The 20,998-nt window shown below is 31.3% G+C and overlaps 8 protein-coding genes across 8 annotated transcripts, besides 3 other annotated features; 4 read left to right on the forward strand and 4 right to left on the reverse strand. All coding sequences in view use genetic code 12, as the record gives it.

Annotated features, from left to right (window-relative positions):
• Positions 1 to 1,710: 1,710 nt before the first annotated feature.
• Positions 1,711 to 3,387, forward strand: CAALFM_C702540WA (uncharacterized protein; the record flags this gene model as incomplete). The annotated part of the gene is made up of 1 exon (XM_716206.2): positions 1,711 to 3,387. The coding sequence occupies one exon, from the start codon at positions 1,711 to 1,713 to the stop codon at positions 3,385 to 3,387; it is 1,677 nt and encodes a 558-aa protein (XP_721299.1).
• Positions 3,388 to 3,612: 225 nt separating this feature from the next.
• CAALFM_C702550CA (iron-sulfur cluster assembly protein) lies at positions 3,613 to 4,281 on the reverse strand (the record flags this gene model as incomplete). The annotated part of the gene is made up of 1 exon (XM_716205.2): positions 3,613 to 4,281. The coding sequence occupies one exon, from the start codon at positions 4,279 to 4,281 to the stop codon at positions 3,613 to 3,615; it is 669 nt and encodes a 222-aa protein (XP_721298.1).
• Positions 4,282 to 4,554: 273 nt separating this feature from the next.
• On the forward strand, positions 4,555 to 8,496 carry CAALFM_C702560WA (uncharacterized protein; the record flags this gene model as incomplete). The annotated part of the gene is made up of 1 exon (XM_716203.2): positions 4,555 to 8,496. The coding sequence occupies one exon, from the start codon at positions 4,555 to 4,557 to the stop codon at positions 8,494 to 8,496; it is 3,942 nt and encodes a 1,313-aa protein (XP_721296.2).
• Positions 8,497 to 8,580: 84 nt separating this feature from the next.
• On the reverse strand, positions 8,581 to 8,955 carry RBP1 (peptidylprolyl isomerase; the record flags this gene model as incomplete). Its single annotated transcript, XM_705659.2, has 1 exon — positions 8,581 to 8,955. The coding sequence occupies one exon, from the start codon at positions 8,953 to 8,955 to the stop codon at positions 8,581 to 8,583; it is 375 nt and encodes a 124-aa protein (XP_710751.1).
• A 908-nt stretch (positions 8,956 to 9,863) lies between these two features.
• Positions 9,864 to 10,143: a long terminal repeat ((gamma-7b) Long terminal repeat (LTR) associated with the transposon Tca2; about 280 bp long, 5-10 copies per genome).
• Positions 9,864 to 16,283: a mobile genetic element ((Tca2-7) Retrotransposon Tca2 on Chromosome 7, about 6.4 kbp member of the copia group with two ORFs similar to gag and pol, flanked by 280-bp LTRs (gamma elements); forms an extrachromosomal, linear, double-stranded DNA (pCal)).
• CAALFM_C702600CA (uncharacterized protein) lies at positions 10,187 to 14,887 on the reverse strand (the record flags this gene model as incomplete). Its single annotated transcript, XM_705023.2, has 1 exon — positions 10,187 to 14,887. One exon carries the CDS (start codon positions 14,885 to 14,887, stop codon positions 10,187 to 10,189), a length of 4,701 nt encoding a protein of 1,566 aa, XP_710115.2.
• CAALFM_C702610CA (uncharacterized protein) lies at positions 14,918 to 15,870 on the reverse strand (the record flags this gene model as incomplete). The annotated part of the gene is made up of 1 exon (XM_705022.2): positions 14,918 to 15,870. A coding segment is annotated over one exon (953 nt), but the record flags the coding sequence as incomplete, so codon positions are not given.
• Positions 16,004 to 16,283: a long terminal repeat ((gamma-7a) Long terminal repeat (LTR) associated with the transposon Tca2; about 280 bp long, 5-10 copies per genome).
• Positions 16,284 to 16,527: 244 nt separating this feature from the next.
• On the forward strand, positions 16,528 to 18,444 carry CAALFM_C702630WA (uncharacterized protein; the record flags this gene model as incomplete). The annotated part of the gene is made up of 1 exon (XM_705658.1): positions 16,528 to 18,444. One exon carries the CDS (start codon positions 16,528 to 16,530, stop codon positions 18,442 to 18,444), a length of 1,917 nt encoding a protein of 638 aa, XP_710750.1.
• A 573-nt stretch (positions 18,445 to 19,017) lies between these two features.
• On the forward strand, positions 19,018 to 20,907 carry TOM70 (protein channel; the record flags this gene model as incomplete). Its single annotated transcript, XM_705657.1, has 1 exon — positions 19,018 to 20,907. One exon carries the CDS (start codon positions 19,018 to 19,020, stop codon positions 20,905 to 20,907), a length of 1,890 nt encoding a protein of 629 aa, XP_710749.1.
• Between the last annotated feature and the right edge of the window lie 91 nt (positions 20,908 to 20,998).

Raw genomic sequence — 20,998 nt, forward strand, 5'->3', positions numbered from 1 at the left:
TAGCAACACCACCACCACCACCAAAAAAGGGAATAAGATAGTAAGAGGTTCTAGATTTGAATCCCGGTTTAGTGTTGAAGAAAAAGCCCCACAACTGCTTGCCAATGATTAACAATAATGAAAAGAAGAAGGAGAAGGAGAAGGAGAAGGAGAAGGAGAAGAAGAGATTTACATATATGTAAATCTGTTTCAGATTAAGCGATATGAAACAAAGACTGGAAACTATTGCAATAGATAGTAATAACAGAGCCTACAATAATGATGATGATGTTCTGTTATTTGGTACTAACGAGTAATAATAATTGAAAGTAATCCTGTAAAACTACTGCTCAGTGTAGGATAAGTTGACTTCATTCTATTAATCACCCAAAGGAAGTTTATTGAGACTTATCACATGACAGAGAAAGATAAATAACTCAGAAAAAGAAGGAACAAAGTAATAAATAATAAATTGAATAATCCTGAATAAATAAAACAATAGAAGAAATGCGTATTTGTGGTGTTGATAATACCACCAATAAAACCACGAGACATACCTACTGCAACAACATGTACGAATATTTACTACCCCCACTGCTAATACCATATGATTACTATTACAATGTTGTTTCATCAAATCCTATTCATAGCCTAACACAACAAAGAAGAACAAAGAACAAAAGAACAAAAGAACAAAAGAACAAAAGAACAAGGAAAAGAAAGAAAAGAATAGGGTTTCATTGAGGAATTTGTTTTTTTTTTTATGTATGAATATTTAATAATAGGAATGGAGGAGAAACAATAATAGTGGATAAATAATGAATAAAGGTGAGACCACTTTCTTCTCTTTCTTCTTATTTGTTTAAATTAATCTATACGGAGTATTGTTATATTAGTTAATATGTAAATGTAAATGTAAATGATTAATAGGGAATGAATAAAAAAGAATGTTAACATTAGAGAAAATAATGAAGAATTTACACGACGAGCAAATTTTAAAAGATTGTTTTGAAATTACCACCACCACCACCAAGAAGTTAAAATATTTTCTTTTTTTGACGACGTGTTGTTAAATAAAGTTCCAACTTTTTATTTTAACGCCTGGCCCTTCTCCTTCTCCTCTTGGTCTAACATATTAACAACCTTCCTTCCTTCCTTCCTTCTATAACTTTCTTTTATCTAGAATTACTGAAGAAATAATAATAAGTACTTACAGTATTTAATTAACATCTATATTTATATATATATATATAAGTGTAGTGAATTTATGTAAGTTTGAATAAAATCCACTTTGTCGCGTAAAAAAAAGGGAAAGGGAAGGAAAGAAACAAACGGTTTAACTTTCATTGTGATCTATGTCTGTGTCTATGTCTGTGTCTRTGTCTGTGTCTGTGTCTGTGTCTGTGTCTGTGTCTATATGTAATGTAACAGTAATTGTAAATGTAAATGTAAAGCAAAATGTAACAGTAACAGTGACAGTAACAGTAAAGCCTTACTTTTAATTCATGCATGAACCTTTTTTTTCGTTATACGTGTATCTTGCGACAAAAAACAAAAAAAAAAATTAAACTAATTCACTCTAAAGGAAAAAAGTAATAAACAACAAACAACAAACAACTACTTCCTATTAACAATTCCTTCTTATACCTTCAAGAAGTTTAATAATTAATCAGTTTATTTCCAACTACTACTACTACTACCACCACTTATAGCTCATTCATTTGACTGGCTATGTATACTACTATAGAACATCAACAACAACAACAACAACAATACGAACCAATGCCAGAATCACAACATTCAAGTTATTTCAAGACAGCATTCAATACTACTAGACCACTTGATGATTATGAAGATCAAAATACTACCAATAATAATAAACTCACGAATTCAATTCAAAAATTATCAATAAATACAAATACAGGACATCCACCTCCACCTCCACCTCCACCTCCACCAGATTCTAAGAAATTCAATTTTGTTTGTGTATTTTTTAATCGTATACTTAATTTAAAAGATCCAACAATAATTTTGGAAAAGAATAAAGATATTGGTAAATTCAATGAGTTAGTTAAAATAGATCGACAACAATCAAAGCAACAACCAATAGAGATAATGAAGAATCTTGTTTTCCCCGCAGATATTTGGATTAGAGATGAAATTAAAGTGAAAGATGCTAAGATTAAGACTACAATGTTGAATGAAGTCAATGAATTAATAGAAACTGAATTAAAAGATGTTAATGATCAAACTACTTTTGAAGAAATAACGTTAAATTATTATGCTAAATTATTAGTGGCGTATAAAGTATATGATATACCCACAAGAACTATTTATAATTCTTATCCTAATTATATTCAAAATTCAATATTATTATCATTAGAAGAAGAAGAGGAACAACAACAACAACAAAACCAAAACCAAAACCAAAATCAAAACCAAAACCACAATGAAGATAATAATAAACATCTGGAATTTGATTTTGGGTTTTTGGAAAAACCAGTTTATCGTACTTCATCAAATCAATCAAATAGTTCTCAAAAATCTAAAGACAAACGATCAAGTAATGGAAGTACTTTATCAAGGAAACGATTTCTGTCATTTTTAGGTAGTAATGGACATGGCCATGGGCATGGCAATTCTTCATCTAAAGATTCTTCACCAGATCATAATCATACTCAACCCCATTCTCAACAATATCACCACTCACAAATGGCATCACCTACAACACCAACTTCTCAAATTAATTTACCTCCGCCTAATCTGCATCTGCACCTGCACCTGCACCTGCACCTGCTTCAACAATCACAACACCATCAACATTCATCATTATCATCATCTCCAACTTTCCAACAAGAAGGTACATTTAATAATCTATTAACCAAAACTAAATTATATGGACGAATTAAAAAACATCGAGAATCTCAAGCATCAATAAATTCAACTGGATCTCAACATAGTATCAATAGTAATCGAAATAGTGTGAGCACTAATGCTACAGCAACTTCACTGGGATCACGAAGAAGAAGTAATTATACCATAAATAGTTTTGGTGGAGGCAACTCAGCCGCTCCAAATACTCCAACATTATCATTATTATCATCATCAATTTCAACTATTCAAGATGAACATTTCCATCAAGAAAACCACACTAGTTATTCAATTCAAGAATTAAAGTTAGAAAATCTGAAAGAAAAATATGAATATTATATTCAAATTTTAAGATTATTTAAAAATAGTGAAAAAATTTTGAAAATTTTAATTAATAGTCATAATATTAACAATAAGTTATTAAAATTTATTGAATTTATTAAAAAAAAATTATTGAAATTTATAATGATTGATATAATGTCAATGATTTTAACTTATTGTGATTTACAATGTATTAATTTTTATAATATAAAGTAAGAAGAAATTGGGAAATGATTTTAGGGGGGGGGGGGACCAGGTTTTCATTTAATGGAATAATACTATTATTAATAGATTTTTTTTTGAAGAGTGTGTGATATATATGGAACATCTAATACCTAATTCTAGAGAATATATATATATATATACATTTATGTATGTATTGTAATAACAGTGTACAATGAAATGTCAAACTTATAATTCAAATACTATAAGTATACCCTCCTACTTACATGTACTTAACATTTGCAGGATTACATTTAATAATTGATCATTTTCACAAGCAGCAGCAACTCTTTCTTTATCATTCAATTGTTTATTAACTTGATTTTCCAGTTGATGAGTACCTTCTTTAATCAATATTTTAATTCTATACCTTGATGGTAAACTACGATCTAATCTAACTCGTATACCTAATCCAATTAATGTTGCTAATGAACAATGTGTAATTGTAGGGGTGATTTTAATTAATACTTCCGATATACCACCACCACCACCATCACCACCATCACCACCACAATTTGGTGGGTTAGTTATTTTGATGTCGGATAAATTCACAACGGCTAATTGAGCTAATGTTAATGGATGTTCAGGATCAGATATTGTTGCTATAAGATCGAAAATTTCTTGTTCATCTATAGGATCAAAATCGTCATCTTCATTTTCTTCATCGGATGATAAGGATGTTTCATCATCTGCTGCTTCAGGTGATTCATCAGGGTTTAATAATGATAAAGAAACAAGTTGTGATATCATTTGTTTATTTTTTTTTAGATTCAATTTATTAGTTGTTTGATAATTATTATCATTGTTGTTGTTATTGTCATTATTTAATCTTGTGGGTAAATCCGCCACATCGATAATTGTTGGATTAGCATTAATAGGATCACTCATTGGGTAAATGATGTTAACTTAAGGTAAGTGTAGATAAGATAGATGTATAAAATATGAATGAGAAGTACTGGAGGTGGGAAGAAAGATGAATCTTCTTTTGATTTGTAAATTGACAATCAGATTTTTTTTTTTTTCCTTCTTCTTCTTCTTCTTCTTCTTCCTCTCTCAATCAACTACTACACCAACAATACAACCAAATCAACAACTATACCAACTACACTAACTAACTAACCACTAACCACTTACCACCTATCACCACTCCTATTATATATCATGGATAATTATAATCAACTGTTTTTACAATTATTACAACCATTTATACGAGTTCATATATCTCATGAATTGGCCAACACACCAATAACCACTACCCTAATCAAATATTTTGATCAACAGAATGTCAATGGTAAAGTTTGGGATAATTGTATTATTCGTAATCGATTATCAAGTAATAAATATATAATAGATTATGACAACAACAACAACAACAACAACAACAACAACCAGGATGACAATAATGACTCAATATCAATACCAACAAAGGAATATACACCTAAACAACATTCAATATTATCACCATTTAATAAAGATTCTGATATTTTCCCAAATGGAATTTTAACTCATGAATGGTTTAATAAATATATCAAGATATTCCCATTTAGTTTGATATATGTATGTAAATTAACTGATCCACTGATTAATCATCAATTGATTGCCAAGATCACTAAATTAAAACAAGATTTATTAGCTGTGGATTGTAAATTAACCGTCATATTTGTTGCCAACTTTGAAAATAGTGGATCAATTGATTATGATGAACAATTGATAAATTTACGACGAGAAACTGGATTATCAAAACTTACTGGACTATTATTATTACTACACAACAACAATTCTACTAAATCTATTGATAAAGATTGTGAAATGATAGTTAATTCAATTTTAAATACTCATTTTAAACAATCAAGTCATGAATATTATTCTCAAATTGAATATAAATTAAAACAACGGAATAAAAAATATTATTCATTAACTTCTTCTGATATTAATCATATTGATACATCAATTGAATTAACTCCAAAATTTTTAGAAACAAGAAATTTAATTAAACAAGGTATAATTCAACAATTTTTAAATCCTCATAATTTAGAACAAAGTAATAAATTATTAGAAATTGCTTATCAAAGTTTAATCACAATTTTAAATTCAATATATGTCGGCAATGATAACAACAACAACAACAATAACAACAACAACAATAACCGTTTTCTGTCATCTCATGATAAAAAGATTATTAAACAATTTCGAAATTTATTGGATATAATGGCATTTCATATAGTTCGAGGTTATTTATCAATCGAAGAACCTTTAAAAGCTTTAAAAAAACATCAAACACATATTTTGAATGTAAAATCTGTCATAAATGAAGATAGTACTCATAGTTCCAATTGGGAATCAATCCAATATGAATGGTTAGCCCAATTAATGAGTCTTGTTCCTTATTCATTAATCACATCATTAAATAGTACCAGTTTAATTAACCAGAAAAAACTGCTGCTGTTGCTGGTACTGCTGCCGCTGCTGCGGTTGTCGCTGTCGCTGTCACTGTCTTTGGTTAGTTATTTTGGTGGGTTACGATTACCAGAATTTGATGTCATTACTAATCCTGGATTAATATATCTTAAAGCATATGAACTCAATCAAATTAAAGACAAAAGAATCCAACTTTTAATTGAGGCTATAAGTGAATTAGAAATGAATCAAAATAATGCCATGAATAAATATCTGATTTCAGGTACTAATAGTTTAAATTCAATTATTCTGTATATTAATTGGTTATTAGCAGAAGAATTTTACAGTGATAATAAATTATCAAAAGCTATTGATTATTATGAAATGGCATATAGTAGTAGTTCTTACAATACTACTTCCCCTTCTTCCCCTTCTTCTCAACATGGGTGGAATAATATATCTTATTTGATTTTAGAAAAATTATTAAATTGTTATTGTTTGGTGGGTAATAAAAAATTACAATTAACTACCATTTTGAAATTATCAACCATACCAATGATACCACAAACATATCAGACACATTTAACCTTATCATACCCTACTGATGATGATATTTTCAATTATGAAGATTCATTGTTGGACAATATTGATATAATTGATGGTGATTCATATGAATTATTTAAAGTTGATACATTAATAGTCAATAATGATTTAACTAAACGTGAAACTAATGTTCATGATGATATAACAGTACAAATTGGATTAAAATCAAATTTAAATCACCAAAAAATGTATCAATATTTTCTGAAAGATACAACAACAACAACAACAAAAATTGTGATAAATATTAATCAAATTGATATTCATTTTAGTAGAATTGATGAGAAAAAGAAATCAAAGGAAAATTCTCATCCTGGTATTAAAAATATATCTATAACTAATGATACCAATAAAGACCCCAATACTAGTAATGGTTTAATAAAATTAGCAGGACAAGAATTAGATTTAACATTTGTTGATTCTGCTAATTTGAGTTTCCCAAGAGAAGACAAAGATAGATCTCATATATTACTTCAACATGTTCAATCAGTTACAAATTCCGGTCATTTTCAAATAGATCTGATTAAACTTCAAATAACTATTCAATTACAACGTAAAGAAAAATGTATCAATTTGAATAAAATTGAACTTCATCAAGATTTTTCAAACATTACCAATATTGGATGTTATCAAATATCATCAACTAAACAATGTAAAATTCGTTTAGATTATCCAAATAATGAAATCAAAATATATCCTGTGAAACCAGATATTAATATTAAACCAAAATTACCAATCCATTGTTTTATACCTGGTGAAAAATTATCTATCCCATTGGAAATTAATTATAAAAATCCTCATCATCATGTAAATAAACAAATTTATCTCATGGCAAAAATAAAATCCCCAAGTACTGCTACTACTGCTACTAATGATGTGGTTGCTATTAATTGGGATGGATTTAAAGATGATGAACCATTAAATTTAATCAATTTACAAGAAAATGATAATATTCATACATTATATATTTTCACCAGGAATTGGAATCAAGAATATTTAAATATTGAATTACAAACTTATACTGAAAATGAAAATGAAAATGGAAATGAAAATGAAGAAGAAAATGACAAGGACGAGGATGAGGATGAGGATGAGGACGAGGTTGTGGTTTATGATATTGCAACTTTTACTATACCAGTATTATCAAAGCCATTTTCTTGTCAATATGTTATAACTCCAGATTTCCGTGATAAAGCCACTGATATGCCATCACCATTTATATTACCTAATAAAACTGATCATAATATGCCTATTGCCGTTAGATTATGGGAAGGTAAATTAAAAATCATTGATGAATATAAAGAATTTATGGAAGAAAGTTTAAGAAATAAAGAACAACAACAACAACAACAACAACAACAACAACAACTTGAAATTGTTGATATTGAATTTAATATTGTTTCTAAAAATCCTGAATTAATCATTGATTTAATAAATAATGATACCAATAATACTATTGAAAATCAACAATTTATAACAAGAAGTAAAAGTGGATTTAGTCATAGAAATGTCACTGTTGTTAGTTCAGCTATTATTAAATGGAAACGTAGGAATCATAATGATAATGATAATGATGATGATGAAATAATTAATGAATTTGAAACTCCAGAATGGGAAATCACTTTACCATTATCTGAACCAAGAGTTTTATTTCGTATTATTGAACAAGAACAAGAACAAGAGCAAGATGCTAAACACAATAATGGTTATAAATTACAATATATTTTAGAAAATCCAACTCCGAGAGTATTTACATTTACTACTCAATTGACTGATTATGAAGATCAATGGATATTCAATAATTCAAAAAATATTGTTCCCTTGATTCAACCTCCATTCCCCGTATTACCATTTAGTCGACATTATATGGATTTCATAGGTGAATATTTACCAGCACTGGAAGGTATGAGTGATTCTAATTCCAATTTAGGGTGTGGGTCTGAGTCTGGGTGTGGGTCTAGGTCTAGGTGTGGGTTGGGATTGAAATTACCTAAATTTAAAGTATTTGATGTTCAATATAAAGTGACACTTCCAATTGTATCAGTTCTGAAAGATATCACCAGCATACCTAAGAATACTGGGAATTTATATTACAAACCAAAATAACTAAACTAATAATTCTCTTTGTGTTTATACATTTTCTAGAAAAATAAAATAATTACACATATATAGCAATGGTCACACACATAATTATTGACCATTAACACCAAGTAATTCAACTTCGAAAACAAGAGTTTCATTAGGACCAATAATTGGTGGGATACCTCTTGGACCATAAGCCAAATTTGGTGGAATAGTTAAAATTGCTTTAGTTCCCTTTGAAATTTTAGGTAAATTAGCACCACCTTTACCATAATTGTTAGTTAAAGAAATATCCCAACCTTTAATAACTTGACCAACACCAACAGTACAAGTAAATGGTTTACCTCTTTTTCTTGATGAATCAAATTCTTTACCATTAGTTAATTTACCATCATAATGAATGGTTACTGTATCACCTGGCTTAGCAAATGTGGTGTTATCACCTTCTTGAACAATTTCAATTTGTGGAAGTTCTTCAGACATTGTAATTTAATCTAATTTAAGTTAATGAAATAATTGCAAATAATAGTTATATGTGTCAATTGAATTGATTATAAAGTGGCAATTAAAAGAATGAATGATTGAATGAATGAATGAAAATGGCTGGGAGAGAAAAAAAAAAAATTTATTAGTTGAACGGAAACGGAGCACGACACACACACACACACAATATTTGTCCAACACACGACTATGGCAACAAAAAGATTCATTGCCACCATCAATAGCCCGAATTTAAAGAATATAATGGAAGTTGGGGACAATTGTTATTTATAATCTTTCCTTTTTTTCCAATCTACAATAATAATAACAACCATCCATTCCTTTTTTTGGTCTATTGAATTAAGATCATTTTGTATAATATCCATCGGTTAGCTCTTTTTTGACCAAATGTTGAACTATTGTTTAGTTTGTTCGTATTCATTTTTTTTTTTTTTTTTTTTTGCAACTAAACAATAAAAGATCTTACAACTTAGTGGTGGTTGATCTTGTGGCATGATTGTTATTTCTATTATGATGGATTGAATAGTTATTGTATAAGATTCTTTCTTAGCAGACTTCAAAGTAATTTCTTACAATTGTTTAACTTGCGTTGTAGGTGATAATACTCACTTTATTAAGTTTATACTGCTAGAAACTATAAATCCCAGATCTGTTTATCTAATAATGCCATATGCAACAAAAACAGTTTCAACCGTTTGGTGACACCATTTGATGTGTTATACTGATAAGGGGAGGTTATTTAGAGAAAGAAATCTTTAATATATATTTAGTTGGTTATTCTTACTTGATGATGCAGCAGTGGCTTACACTAACCGCAGCAGCAGCAGCAGCAGCAGCAGCAGCAGCAGCAGGAGTCACTACTGCGCACGCGCGCACTCCATGACACTAACTGATGGAATATAAACTTTCTTTACCTGAGATTGAGCGTGTACACGCCTAGTTGTGTATAGTGAATTAGAACGAAGTTATTATTCACAAGATATATATTGAAACTCCTCCCTTCTATCTCGTTGATATTCTGGGATGTTGGTATTTCATACCCTTATTTATACTACACAATATAGTTTAGTTCTGTCATCACCTGATGTGTGATGGAAAAATTTTCCATTCTCATAATAACCATCATTTTCATTGATCAGTCTCTGACACAAAATAGTGCACAAACCAACACTCCCCTGATTGAGCATTACGATAATAGTAATGATAAATCCACTTATTCTGCCGTTATTGCATTTTGTATCAGTGTTTGATTATCTTCTAGGTCTAACCGTTTTATCATACCCTCAACGAATGCTTTGAATTTAGCACGACTTAGACACTTAGTCATACAATCGGCGTAATTATCATTTGTCTTCACATAGGATATTGAAAATACTTTATCATTGATCAATTGGCGTAGAAACTTATAGCAGATATCTATTGGTCGATGTGGGTGACAATAGTTATTTCTCAAAACTTTAATCACAGCTTGGTTGTCTTGATGACAATGTATCTTACCTACTTCAAAACCCAAATCCATTAAATTGTTTTTTATTTCGATAGCTTTCAACATTGTATAATTTAGAGCCAACATTTCACAAGCTGCTGAGCTTTGTGCTATGACCGTTTGTTTTTTGGTCGCCCATTGCACCAAATTTCCATTCACATAAATCAAAGTTCCACTAATAGATTTTCTATCCAATCCTGGTGCAAATGACGCATCACTGAAACATTCGATAACAAATGATTTTGGTGGTATATTCAATCTGTTTCTTTTATACTCAATGTGATATCCCATGCTATTTTTGATGTACCTAAGACAATAAATCAATTTCTCATAATCATGGACATTTGGATTTGCAGATTTAGAACCCAACGAATTCACTACGACCGATATATCTGGACGTGTGTTTGTGGCTGCCCATAAAAGCAGGCCAACACCACTTTGATATAGTTTTTTAGCATCAGGGTCAAGCAATGTCTCATTCGGAACCTTTTCAAAATCATTCTCTGGATTAACGTTCTCACGAATTATTGCAACCTTTTCATATTTGTCATTCGGAATCCAGGGTATGTTTTTCCCATATGAGTCATCTAGTTTGAAATCCTTAAGTAATTTCTTGAGAAATTTTTCTTGAGATAAAATATAACCAGATTCGGTTTTACGAAATTCAATACCAAGATAATTTGATATTTCACCAAACACTTTAACTTCAAAATGATCTCTCAATTGATCCACAAAATTATCAATAACTTTTTGTGAACTTCCAACCATAAGAATATCATCAACATATAAACCTAAATATATTACTGATCCATCTTCATATTCAATGTGAAATAAACCATCATTGTGTAAAACTTGATTAAAACCAATGTCTTCCAATACTCTTTTGATAGTGTGATACCATTCAAAACCAGACTGTTTTAACCCATAGACAGAACGTTTCAATAACCAACAATGATTTCTCTTCAAAGGTACTGATTTAGGAGGAAAGACATAAATTGGATTTGAATGAGTAATAGAGGCATTTAGATACGCCGACTCGACGTCTAAATGTTGAATCGTCATCCCTAATTCACAACCTATTATTGTCAATAATCTTATAGTCACAAGATCTATAACAGGTGAACTAACACTAAAAGGGTCATAATCCAATTTTTCCTTTTGTCTGTTGCCATGGACAACACAACGTGATTTCCGAACAACACCTTTGAGGGAATCTATTTTCTCAGTATGTACCCAACCCATAGATATAGGTTTCACACCGGTGGGAATTGGAACTTCTTCGTAAACATCTTTTGATCTAAATTTCTCTAGTTCAGCATTCATTGACTTTATCCATCCCGGATCATTATAGTCGATTTTGTTGACAACCGCATGTAAATACCTTTTGGGGTTTATAACTGTTCTACCACTTCTTGTAACATATGGTGACTTGTATTGCGATCTTTTGTTTAATTTCACAGTGATAGGTATCTCTCTTTTCTTGGGTTCGATTCTCTTGGTTTCACCAGTATTTAACACTCTGATTGCTTCTCTTGGATCAGTTGTATCAAGTGAATGTTTAGTACCAGCAATTTTTTCGTTAACTTCTTTCTCAAATGTGTATTTCTTCTTTGCACGTGACATGCCATGATTGTTATCAGAACTCTCATTCATCTGAACATTATTATTTTCATCTGGTAGTGGATTAGCTTCAGCAATGTCATCGTCATTAATCACATTTTCGATTTCATCAACATTATACGTTTCAAATTCATCCAATCTCTTATCAACAAGGATACTTTCAATGTGTTTTTGGATTATTTCAGTATTTTTCTCATTAATCACTGGTGATATTTCATTTTTCGATTGAATGTCGGATTCTGTTGAATTGCTATCATTTCCCGAGTCTGTAGCAAGTTCAGTATGATCATCTAATGAATTAATAGGAGAGATTTCTTCATTCTCAATAGCTTTAGCAACAGTATCAACTATATCTGTTTGTTCATTGACTATTCTCCCCTCTTGAGAAACTTCGTCTTGAATTGAACTGTTACCAGCATCCTCTGTTTCAACATTAGATTGCTCAACATTTGAGTTGATCACGACAGAATCATCATCACCCCCCGGAAATGAAATATTTTCTCCCTCATCTATTTTTTCAGTTACCCGATTCTTATTAGCCAGTAACGAGGGATTTTGCTGTTCATCTTCAGCACTAGTTTCTGGGTAGTCAGAAGTATGCCAATCTTCTGAGACTGTTTCTTTAACAACGTCGACACCGAAATGATCTGTTCCTGACAATTTTGACTCCTCCGAAGCGGGAGTACCAGTCTGGGGTTGGTGTGATAGTCCAACCTGAGCAGTAGATTCCAGGCGTTTATGGTCCCTCCCCTGGATGGAAGGGGCGTCCTTTGTGTGGTTTGTAATAGGCTCTTTAGACTTCCCTATTACTGAAGTCTCGGTACCAAGTTGAGGAGGTTTAGACACCGGATTATCCCCAGGTGTTAGCTCGTGGAGACTGGGTTTGGGATTCTCATCCGATTTTACTTCGGATACCATATCGTGTGATTCTTCAGTTGGTTGAAGAGGGTTAGAAGAATCATCGGGATTCTCAATGGTAATCTGTACTGGATCATCATTTATAACATATTCGTTAGAACTGTTACCCGTAGTTAAAGTAAACGATGCTGGCTGAACTGAATATGACTCTTTGGGCATGTGCATCACGTCATTTGTATTGTCATATTCACTTTCCACATATGTTCCGCGTACCTCGTACTGAGCGCCCAGTTGCCTTCCCTGGATACCTTCAGCCATAGGAACAATGTGTGACATAGGTGTAGTGGATAAGTTTTTGAGATAGGAGTTAATAACCTCATAGCTTCGCAATATACGGACATTAGGGCTAAGGATAATATCACACCGCATATTTTTTAGCAACACGTAATAACTAAAACAATCGCTAGCGTAGCCAATCACAGCACCCATGATCGATGAAGGAGCTCCTTTAGTTGATGTAACTCCGTAACGGTTCTTTTCGATGGCATTACTAAATGTAACGACACAATCGATGGCAAAAGGAAACCGGTAGAAATTTCCCTCACTTAATTGATAATAGCAACCATAAGGGGTTTGTCCCTTGAGTGAACGACGTGGAGTGTGGTTGATCATTGTAATAGAATATTGAATCACATAATAAATCAACTTGAGTATTTGTGGACCAAGTGTTACAACGATCCTGTAAATCTGTTGTAAAATCAATTTATTAACAACCTCGGCGAGACCATTAAGCTCAGGCAGATATGCCGCTATAGTCTCCCTCCAAATACCGAACTCAGCTAAATCAGAAGGTTGTGGGAACTCAGGAGCATTATCACTTCTGAAGTATGCCACCTTATCGTTAAACCGATTATTCCAGATCTTTAATCGTTGAATTAAGAGATCCTTTACCTTTCTGTCTTTAGTAATAATTCCTTCAATGTAACCCGTATGTTCGTCTATAACAGACGTTAAATACCACTTGTTATTTTCGGACCTAAATGGACCGAGAGTATCACAATGAAGTCTCTCATGTCTTCTCGAGGCTTTTCTTTCTGAATGATGATTGTGACTTCTCTGTTTGGCATTCGATAATAGACATACCTTACAATCAGCAATCTTTTGAAGACTCTCTTTTGAAGTGTGAAGTACGAGACCCTGGTATTTTTGTAACAACAAGATTTTCTCAATGGACATATGATTTGACATCAAATGGAAATTATAAATATCGTTCTTATCTCCAGTTGGTAGCAATTGTTCAACTCCATATGGGGAAATTTCAACATCTAAAACATCAACCTCCGTCAAAGAATTTATTAATGCTCGAGAACTATAATCATGTTCTTGATATTCTGACATTCCATTCATACTTGATTTATCTTTGTCATCTTGGTTAGCATTGGACAACATATCTGCCAAACCATCATAATCAAAATCACATTCTAAAGATTCTTCACTGAATTGAGGACCCATATAAAGATCAGCAGCATTCTTCCTTGAAGCAATAATAGTAGGAGCCACATTTTGGTTAAATACAATCACTGATTCTTTAGTAATAAGAACATTAAATCCTCGTTCTTCAATTTGTTTCAAACTCACAAGATTAAAGGAACTTTCTGGTAAATACAATGTATTCTCTAACGTAATCGAAACAATACCGACTCTGATAATTAGATCACCAACACAATCTGCTTCTAATGTAGCACCATCAGCAACAGAAACTTCAATTGTTGCGTCCTTAACGTTCAGTAATATATCTTTATTGTTCACAACAGATATTGTGGCCCCAGTATCATACACTAGATACTTGTTAAACCTTAAACCTTTAAAATTCATTACGTTCAAAGAAGCATTAAGAGAATGAGAATTTTCTACTGGAAACGTGGTTTTGCTGCAATTATGTATATTCATTACACAATTAATAGAAGCAGCACCTGTTTTTCATTCCAGTGAAGTTTTTTCTTTTTCTTTTTCACCTTTATCTTTATCTGATTTTGGGTGTTTCTTATTTCTCTTTCTTGATTTCAGGTTCTTCTTTTGAGATTGTTCCAGTGAGTTCTCCTCTGGTTTTCCTTTTGGTTTCTCTGGTGCTGGTAAACTAACAATAAGATTAAGTTCATATTTGTTGCTTGGAATGTCAACCAATCTAGCATAATCAGGATGATCACACATTTCTTCAGCTATGGTAGAGCAACTTGGAAGTACTGATGTATCATTGTCAGCTTGAATCCACTTTGAGTAGTATGAGGTATGAATATTCAAAAACAAACTTAAAGCCTCAGATTTCTTCACATGGTTGAAGTACAAGACTTGACCTATGAGATTTGGAAGACTACGGACATACTCATCGACAACGTTTGAAGTGTTGTAGAGTATTTCCTCAAGTTTCTCTTCCACCTGCAGCAAATATGGAAGATTATAGCAAACCACTAACTCATGTTCAACGTTTACAAACTTCAGCAAGATCTTACTAGTAATGGTATAATCTTTAGATTTAGTAACAGCATCATAAGCAGCTTTGATTAAGTTTGCTTCCTTTTGCAAGTGCTTTGGTAGCTTAGAAATCATGATCAATCTGAACCTATCAAAAATGGACTGTAAACACATTTGTAAACACCAACCAGTAAAATAAATACCTTCTACCTTTTTAACCTTGAATTTATCTTTAGGATTATAGTCAAGCAAAAATTCCAAAACATCGGGGTAAGCAACGTGGAAATATTTAAATTCTTCATTCCATTTATCCACGCTTTTCTGATTACCGACGGCCAACTTAGGTAAGTCATTAAATTTTATGAAAAGCATATTGAATCTAGCCTTGATATGTTCATCCACCTTACTAATAGCATTAGCTTGATCAACACTTTCCATGACTTTTCCTTCGTTATCATCATTCTTTGCGGAACTCATCTTGTGAAATTCTGTACCTTCAAACTCCGAAACTATCAATCAATAATACAAATCTGAGGACTGAATTTATACAACGCTAATTTGGGACGAAATGATTATCGCTTTTGACTTCTAATCTGATGGAATATAAACTTTCTTTACCTGAGATTGAGCGTGTACACGCCTAGTTGTGTATAGTGAATTAGAACGAAGTTATTATTCACAAGATATATATTGAAACTCCTCCCTTCTATCTCGTTGATATTCTGGGATGTTGGTATTTCATACCCTTATTTATACTACACAATATAGTTTAGTTCTGTCATCACCTGATGTGTGATGGAAAAATTTTCCATTCTCATAATAACCATCATTTTCATTGATCAGTCTCTGACACAAAATAGTGCACAAACCAACACTAACTATTAAGTAAATAAAATAAAAAATTGGTTAAGAGTAAACTTATCTTTGAATTTCATGTTTTCCATAAAAGCAACAACAGCAACAGCAACAGCAACAGCAACAGCAACAGCAACAGCAACAACAGCAACAACATTTTCAATAAACACAATAACCCCTTAACTTCTTATCATTTATCATTTATCATTTGTTCATCTCAAAACACACTGTATCTGATTTCAACGCACCCTTTTTAACTTAATATGTCCGATGTTAAAATTGAAATTGATCGTTCACATACTGATGGAGCTTTCACCAATTATGATATTATTAAAGGAAATGTCACATTAGTGGTTACTAAAGCCATTACCTTAAATTGGATTCAAGTGAAATTAGAAGGTGAATCAACGACGCAATTACTGATACCTAAATTTAATAACAATAAGAAGAAGAAAGAAAAGGATAAAATCATTCAAGATATTCATAAAGTATTATATGATACAACAATAGTTTTCCCACCAGATAATGTTCGTCAAGTTAGTCAAGCTAAAGAATTTACTTTAGCCCCAGGGAATTATTCATATCCTTTTGAATTTAAAATCCCTTTAACTAATTCTTGTGTTAAACGTGGAGGGATCACAAACATGATTCATATTAATAAGAAAACTTTTGATATTATGATTAATAATGGTAATTTCAATAGTGATTTTGTTAAACATAAAGCTCAAAAGTATTATAAAGATTATGTGGCGGGTGGGCAACAACAACAACAGCAACGACCAGAAATGCCTGCCCTGCCAAATGAATTACCTTATCATGTAACTACACAATTACCACCATCATTATCAGGGATGGGGAATTTTGCTAATATTAAATATTATGTCAAAGTGACATGTAAACGATCATCATTTTTTAAAACCAATCTACGAGCTTTTGATCCATTTACATTTTTACCATTAGATCTTGATTCTCAATATCGACCCATAGAAGAACAATTGGAACAATATAAAGAAGCATTTGTAAGAAAAGAAATTATATTTATGAATAAAATTCCATCCATTGTTGGTGTAGAAGTACCACAGAAAACACAACTAGTATCACAGGCATCACAGGCATCACAAATACAACCTAAAAAGCAAGGATTCTTACAAAGATGGTTTAGTTCTGATTTAAGTTATAATACACCCAACAATAATACTTCTGGACATATGTCAAGGAAAAATCAACTGATGAAATATCCTAAGATTACACCAGTTAATGTTCCATTTTCATTTGAAATTAGATTTCGACATCCTGCATTTTTAACTCCTGGGAAACTGCCAACTTTTAAATTATATCTTGTATCAACCGTGAATCCATTACAATATTCATTAGATAAATATGGTGAACCAGAAGAATCTAATGGATTAGGAGTTGTTTATTTACAAAATATTACTGTTTCATTAATATCTACAACATCTATATCAATTGTGGAAAATGATTCTGGTATGAATGAATTTCATATGGGGAATAATGTACAAACAATACCAATTTGTGATAATTCTTATTCTAATTTGAAATTTGATTTAATGAAATGTCGTAAAAATAAAAATTCCCTGATAACAACAACAAGAAATTCCAATGATGCTTGTATTAATAATAAACCAGTGACAAAACAACTTTATGAATTAGAAATCCCACAAAAATATTTTGCTAATTGTATATTACCAGAGAATTTACCACCAAGTTTTAAAACATGTAATATTTCCCGTTCTTATGATTTAATAATAACTGCTAAATTTAGTCCTGAAAAGATAACTATCACCACTACTTCATCATCATCACCAACAAATTCCGCCAGTAGTAATATGAAAGAAGTTGAATTAAGATGTTCAAATATTAAAGTATTAAGTGGATTACATTTTGCTGGTGCTCCAATAACTCAACGACAAGCTAGTGTGATACTGTCATTAACTCCACCACCAGCACCAGCACTAGCACCAGCAGCAGGATCAAGGTCAGGGTCAGCACCCGTGGCAGAAACACAAGATTCCTTAGGACAATCATCTAAAAGTGAATCGTTCACAAATGAAGGAGATGAAAATTTACCAACTTATGATGAAGTAGTTATAGAACATAATTATCAAGATATAAGTGAACATCAAAGAGCCAGAAGAAGATATCAAGAATTTGGTATATAAGAGGGAGGGAGGGAGGGGGGGGAGGGGCGAATTTATATATTATAGTTTATATGAATGACGTATAACAATCAAAACTTGAATTATATATATTATGTTGTTGTAAGTTGTTATGTCAAGTAGTAGAATTTAATCTATATTATAATTAGTGTATGAAGTGTGGATGCTACCAATTAATGGTCTATTTTACACTACCACTCCTAAATTTTTAAGTTTGCTGTGTGAATTGGCTAATCGACCAAAGTACACGTCCTCCAATTTGTTCTTTCGCTTTCGCTTGTTCCCAGAGGAAAGAAAGAGAAAATTTTTCAACCAATCCAATTACAACGAATAGTCTATTCATTCATTCATTCATTCATTGACAATACTTATTACTTTTCTTTATAGTAATTTAAAGAATCCAATTCTTATAACATCCAACTACTATTGAAAGTTTTTTTTTTTAAAATTATTCAATATTTGAAATAAAACTTTCTACATTTATTTTTTTATTTTTTTTTTTTGATACAAAGGAAAGAAGGACAGAATCAACACCACTACTACCCTCTACCCCTTCTCCGCTCCAACTTAACAATCATGTCATCAGATAATTTTTTTATAAAGAATAGAACTGCTATTATTGTGACTGCATTGACTGCATTCTCTGCAGCTGGTGCTTATTATTATTACACTCAACAACAATCAACTGGTGGTTCTAATTCATCTTCAAAATCAAATAAATCTTCTAGTGAGGAAGGTAATACTTCCACTTCTTCCTCTTCTTCTAAGAAGAAGAAGAAATCAAAGAAGTCAAAGGGAAGTGCTACTCCAGAACCAACCAATTCTACTTCTTCTTCTACTACTACTACTACTACCACCACTACTACTTCTTCCTCTGACAGCAAATCAACTTCATCTAAGAAAATCAAATATCCAATTAATTCTGAAGGATTACCTGAATTAACTTCCGATATTATTTCTAAATTATCAGAAACTGAAAAAGAAGAATGGGCTATGCAATTAAAAGAAGATGGGAATCAAGAATTTAAAAATAAAAATTTCAAAAAAGCTATTGAATTTTATAGTGCTGCTTTAGAATTAAAACAAGATCCAATATATTATTCTAATAGATCAGCTTGTTATGCTGCTTTAGATGATCATGAAAATGTTATTAAAGATACTACTGAAGCGATAAATTTAAAACCAGATTATACTAAATGTATTTTAAGAAGAGCTACTTCATTTGAAGTTTTAGAAAAATATGAAGATGCCATGTTTGATTTAACTGCTTTAACTATTTATGGTGGGTTTTCTAATAAATCAATTGAACAAGTTTTAGAAAGAGTTTTAAGAAAACATTCGATTAAAATTGTTGAACTGAAACCTAAAAAATTGATTTTACCATCAGCTGCTACTATTGGATCATTTTTTGGTGCTTTTGTTGAAGAAACAGAACCTGAAGGAATTAATGAATCTCATGAAAATGAAGGAGTTAAAGCATTATATACTGCTTTACAAAAAATTAATGCCAACACTCAAAATGGTTATGAAGAAGCTGATGAATTGATTTCTAAAGCTGTTACTGAATTGGAATCTGCAATTGAATCTGCTACAGAATTAAAACCAGTTTTGGCAATTGCTTTAGAATATTTAGCTGCATTCCAATTTTTGAAAAATGATCCAGTTAGTGCTGCTGAATCAATTGAAAAAGCCATTTCATTAAAACCAAGACCAAGAGCTTATGTATTCCGTGCTTTAATTAATGCTGATAAATCATCTTATGAAGCAGCATTAAAAGATTTTAAAACTGCTGAAGAATTGGATGATAAATGTCCTGATATTTTCTATCATTTAGGTCAATTATTTTATTTAACTGGTGATTTAACTAATGCTGAAATTAATTTTAATAAAGCTAAAGAATTACATCCAGATAATGTTTATGCTTATATTCAATTAGCTTGTATCACTTATAAAAATGGACAAATTGAATTAGCTAATGAAAAATTCACTGAAGCTAAATTAAAATTCCCAACTTCACCAGAAGTTCCTAATTATTATGGTGAAATTTTAGCTGATAAAGGTGATATTCAAGGTGCTTGTAAACAATTTGAAATTGCTTCTAGATTACAAGAAAAACTCGATAGATTTTCTGTTGGAGCATTACCATTAATTAATGAAGCAACGGTTATATCTAGAGAATCTTTAGAAAAAATTGGTGAAGCTGAAGAATTATTAACTAAAGCTTGTGCTTTAGATCCAAAAAGTGAATTAGCAAGAATTTCTTTAGCACAAATTAAATTACAAAAAGATGAAGTTGATGATGCTATTGTATTATTTGAAGAAAGTAGTGATTTAGCAAGATCAATTGAAGAAAAAATTCAAGCTACTTCATTTGCTGAAGCTACTAAAATGCAAAAAAGAATTAAAAATGATCCAATTTTAAATAATAAAATTGCTGAATTAATGAGACAAAGTGGTGCCATGTAAAGAAGAAGAGCCTGCCTGCCTACCTCACTCACTTCCTTCCTTCCTTCCTTCCTTCCTGAGAAATTCTTATTATAATTAAAGGGGGAGGGGT

This window comes from Candida albicans, chromosome 7, assembly GCF_000182965.3.
Source record: "Candida albicans SC5314 chromosome 7, complete sequence".
Taxonomy (NCBI): domain Eukaryota; kingdom Fungi; phylum Ascomycota; class Pichiomycetes; order Serinales; family Debaryomycetaceae; genus Candida; species Candida albicans.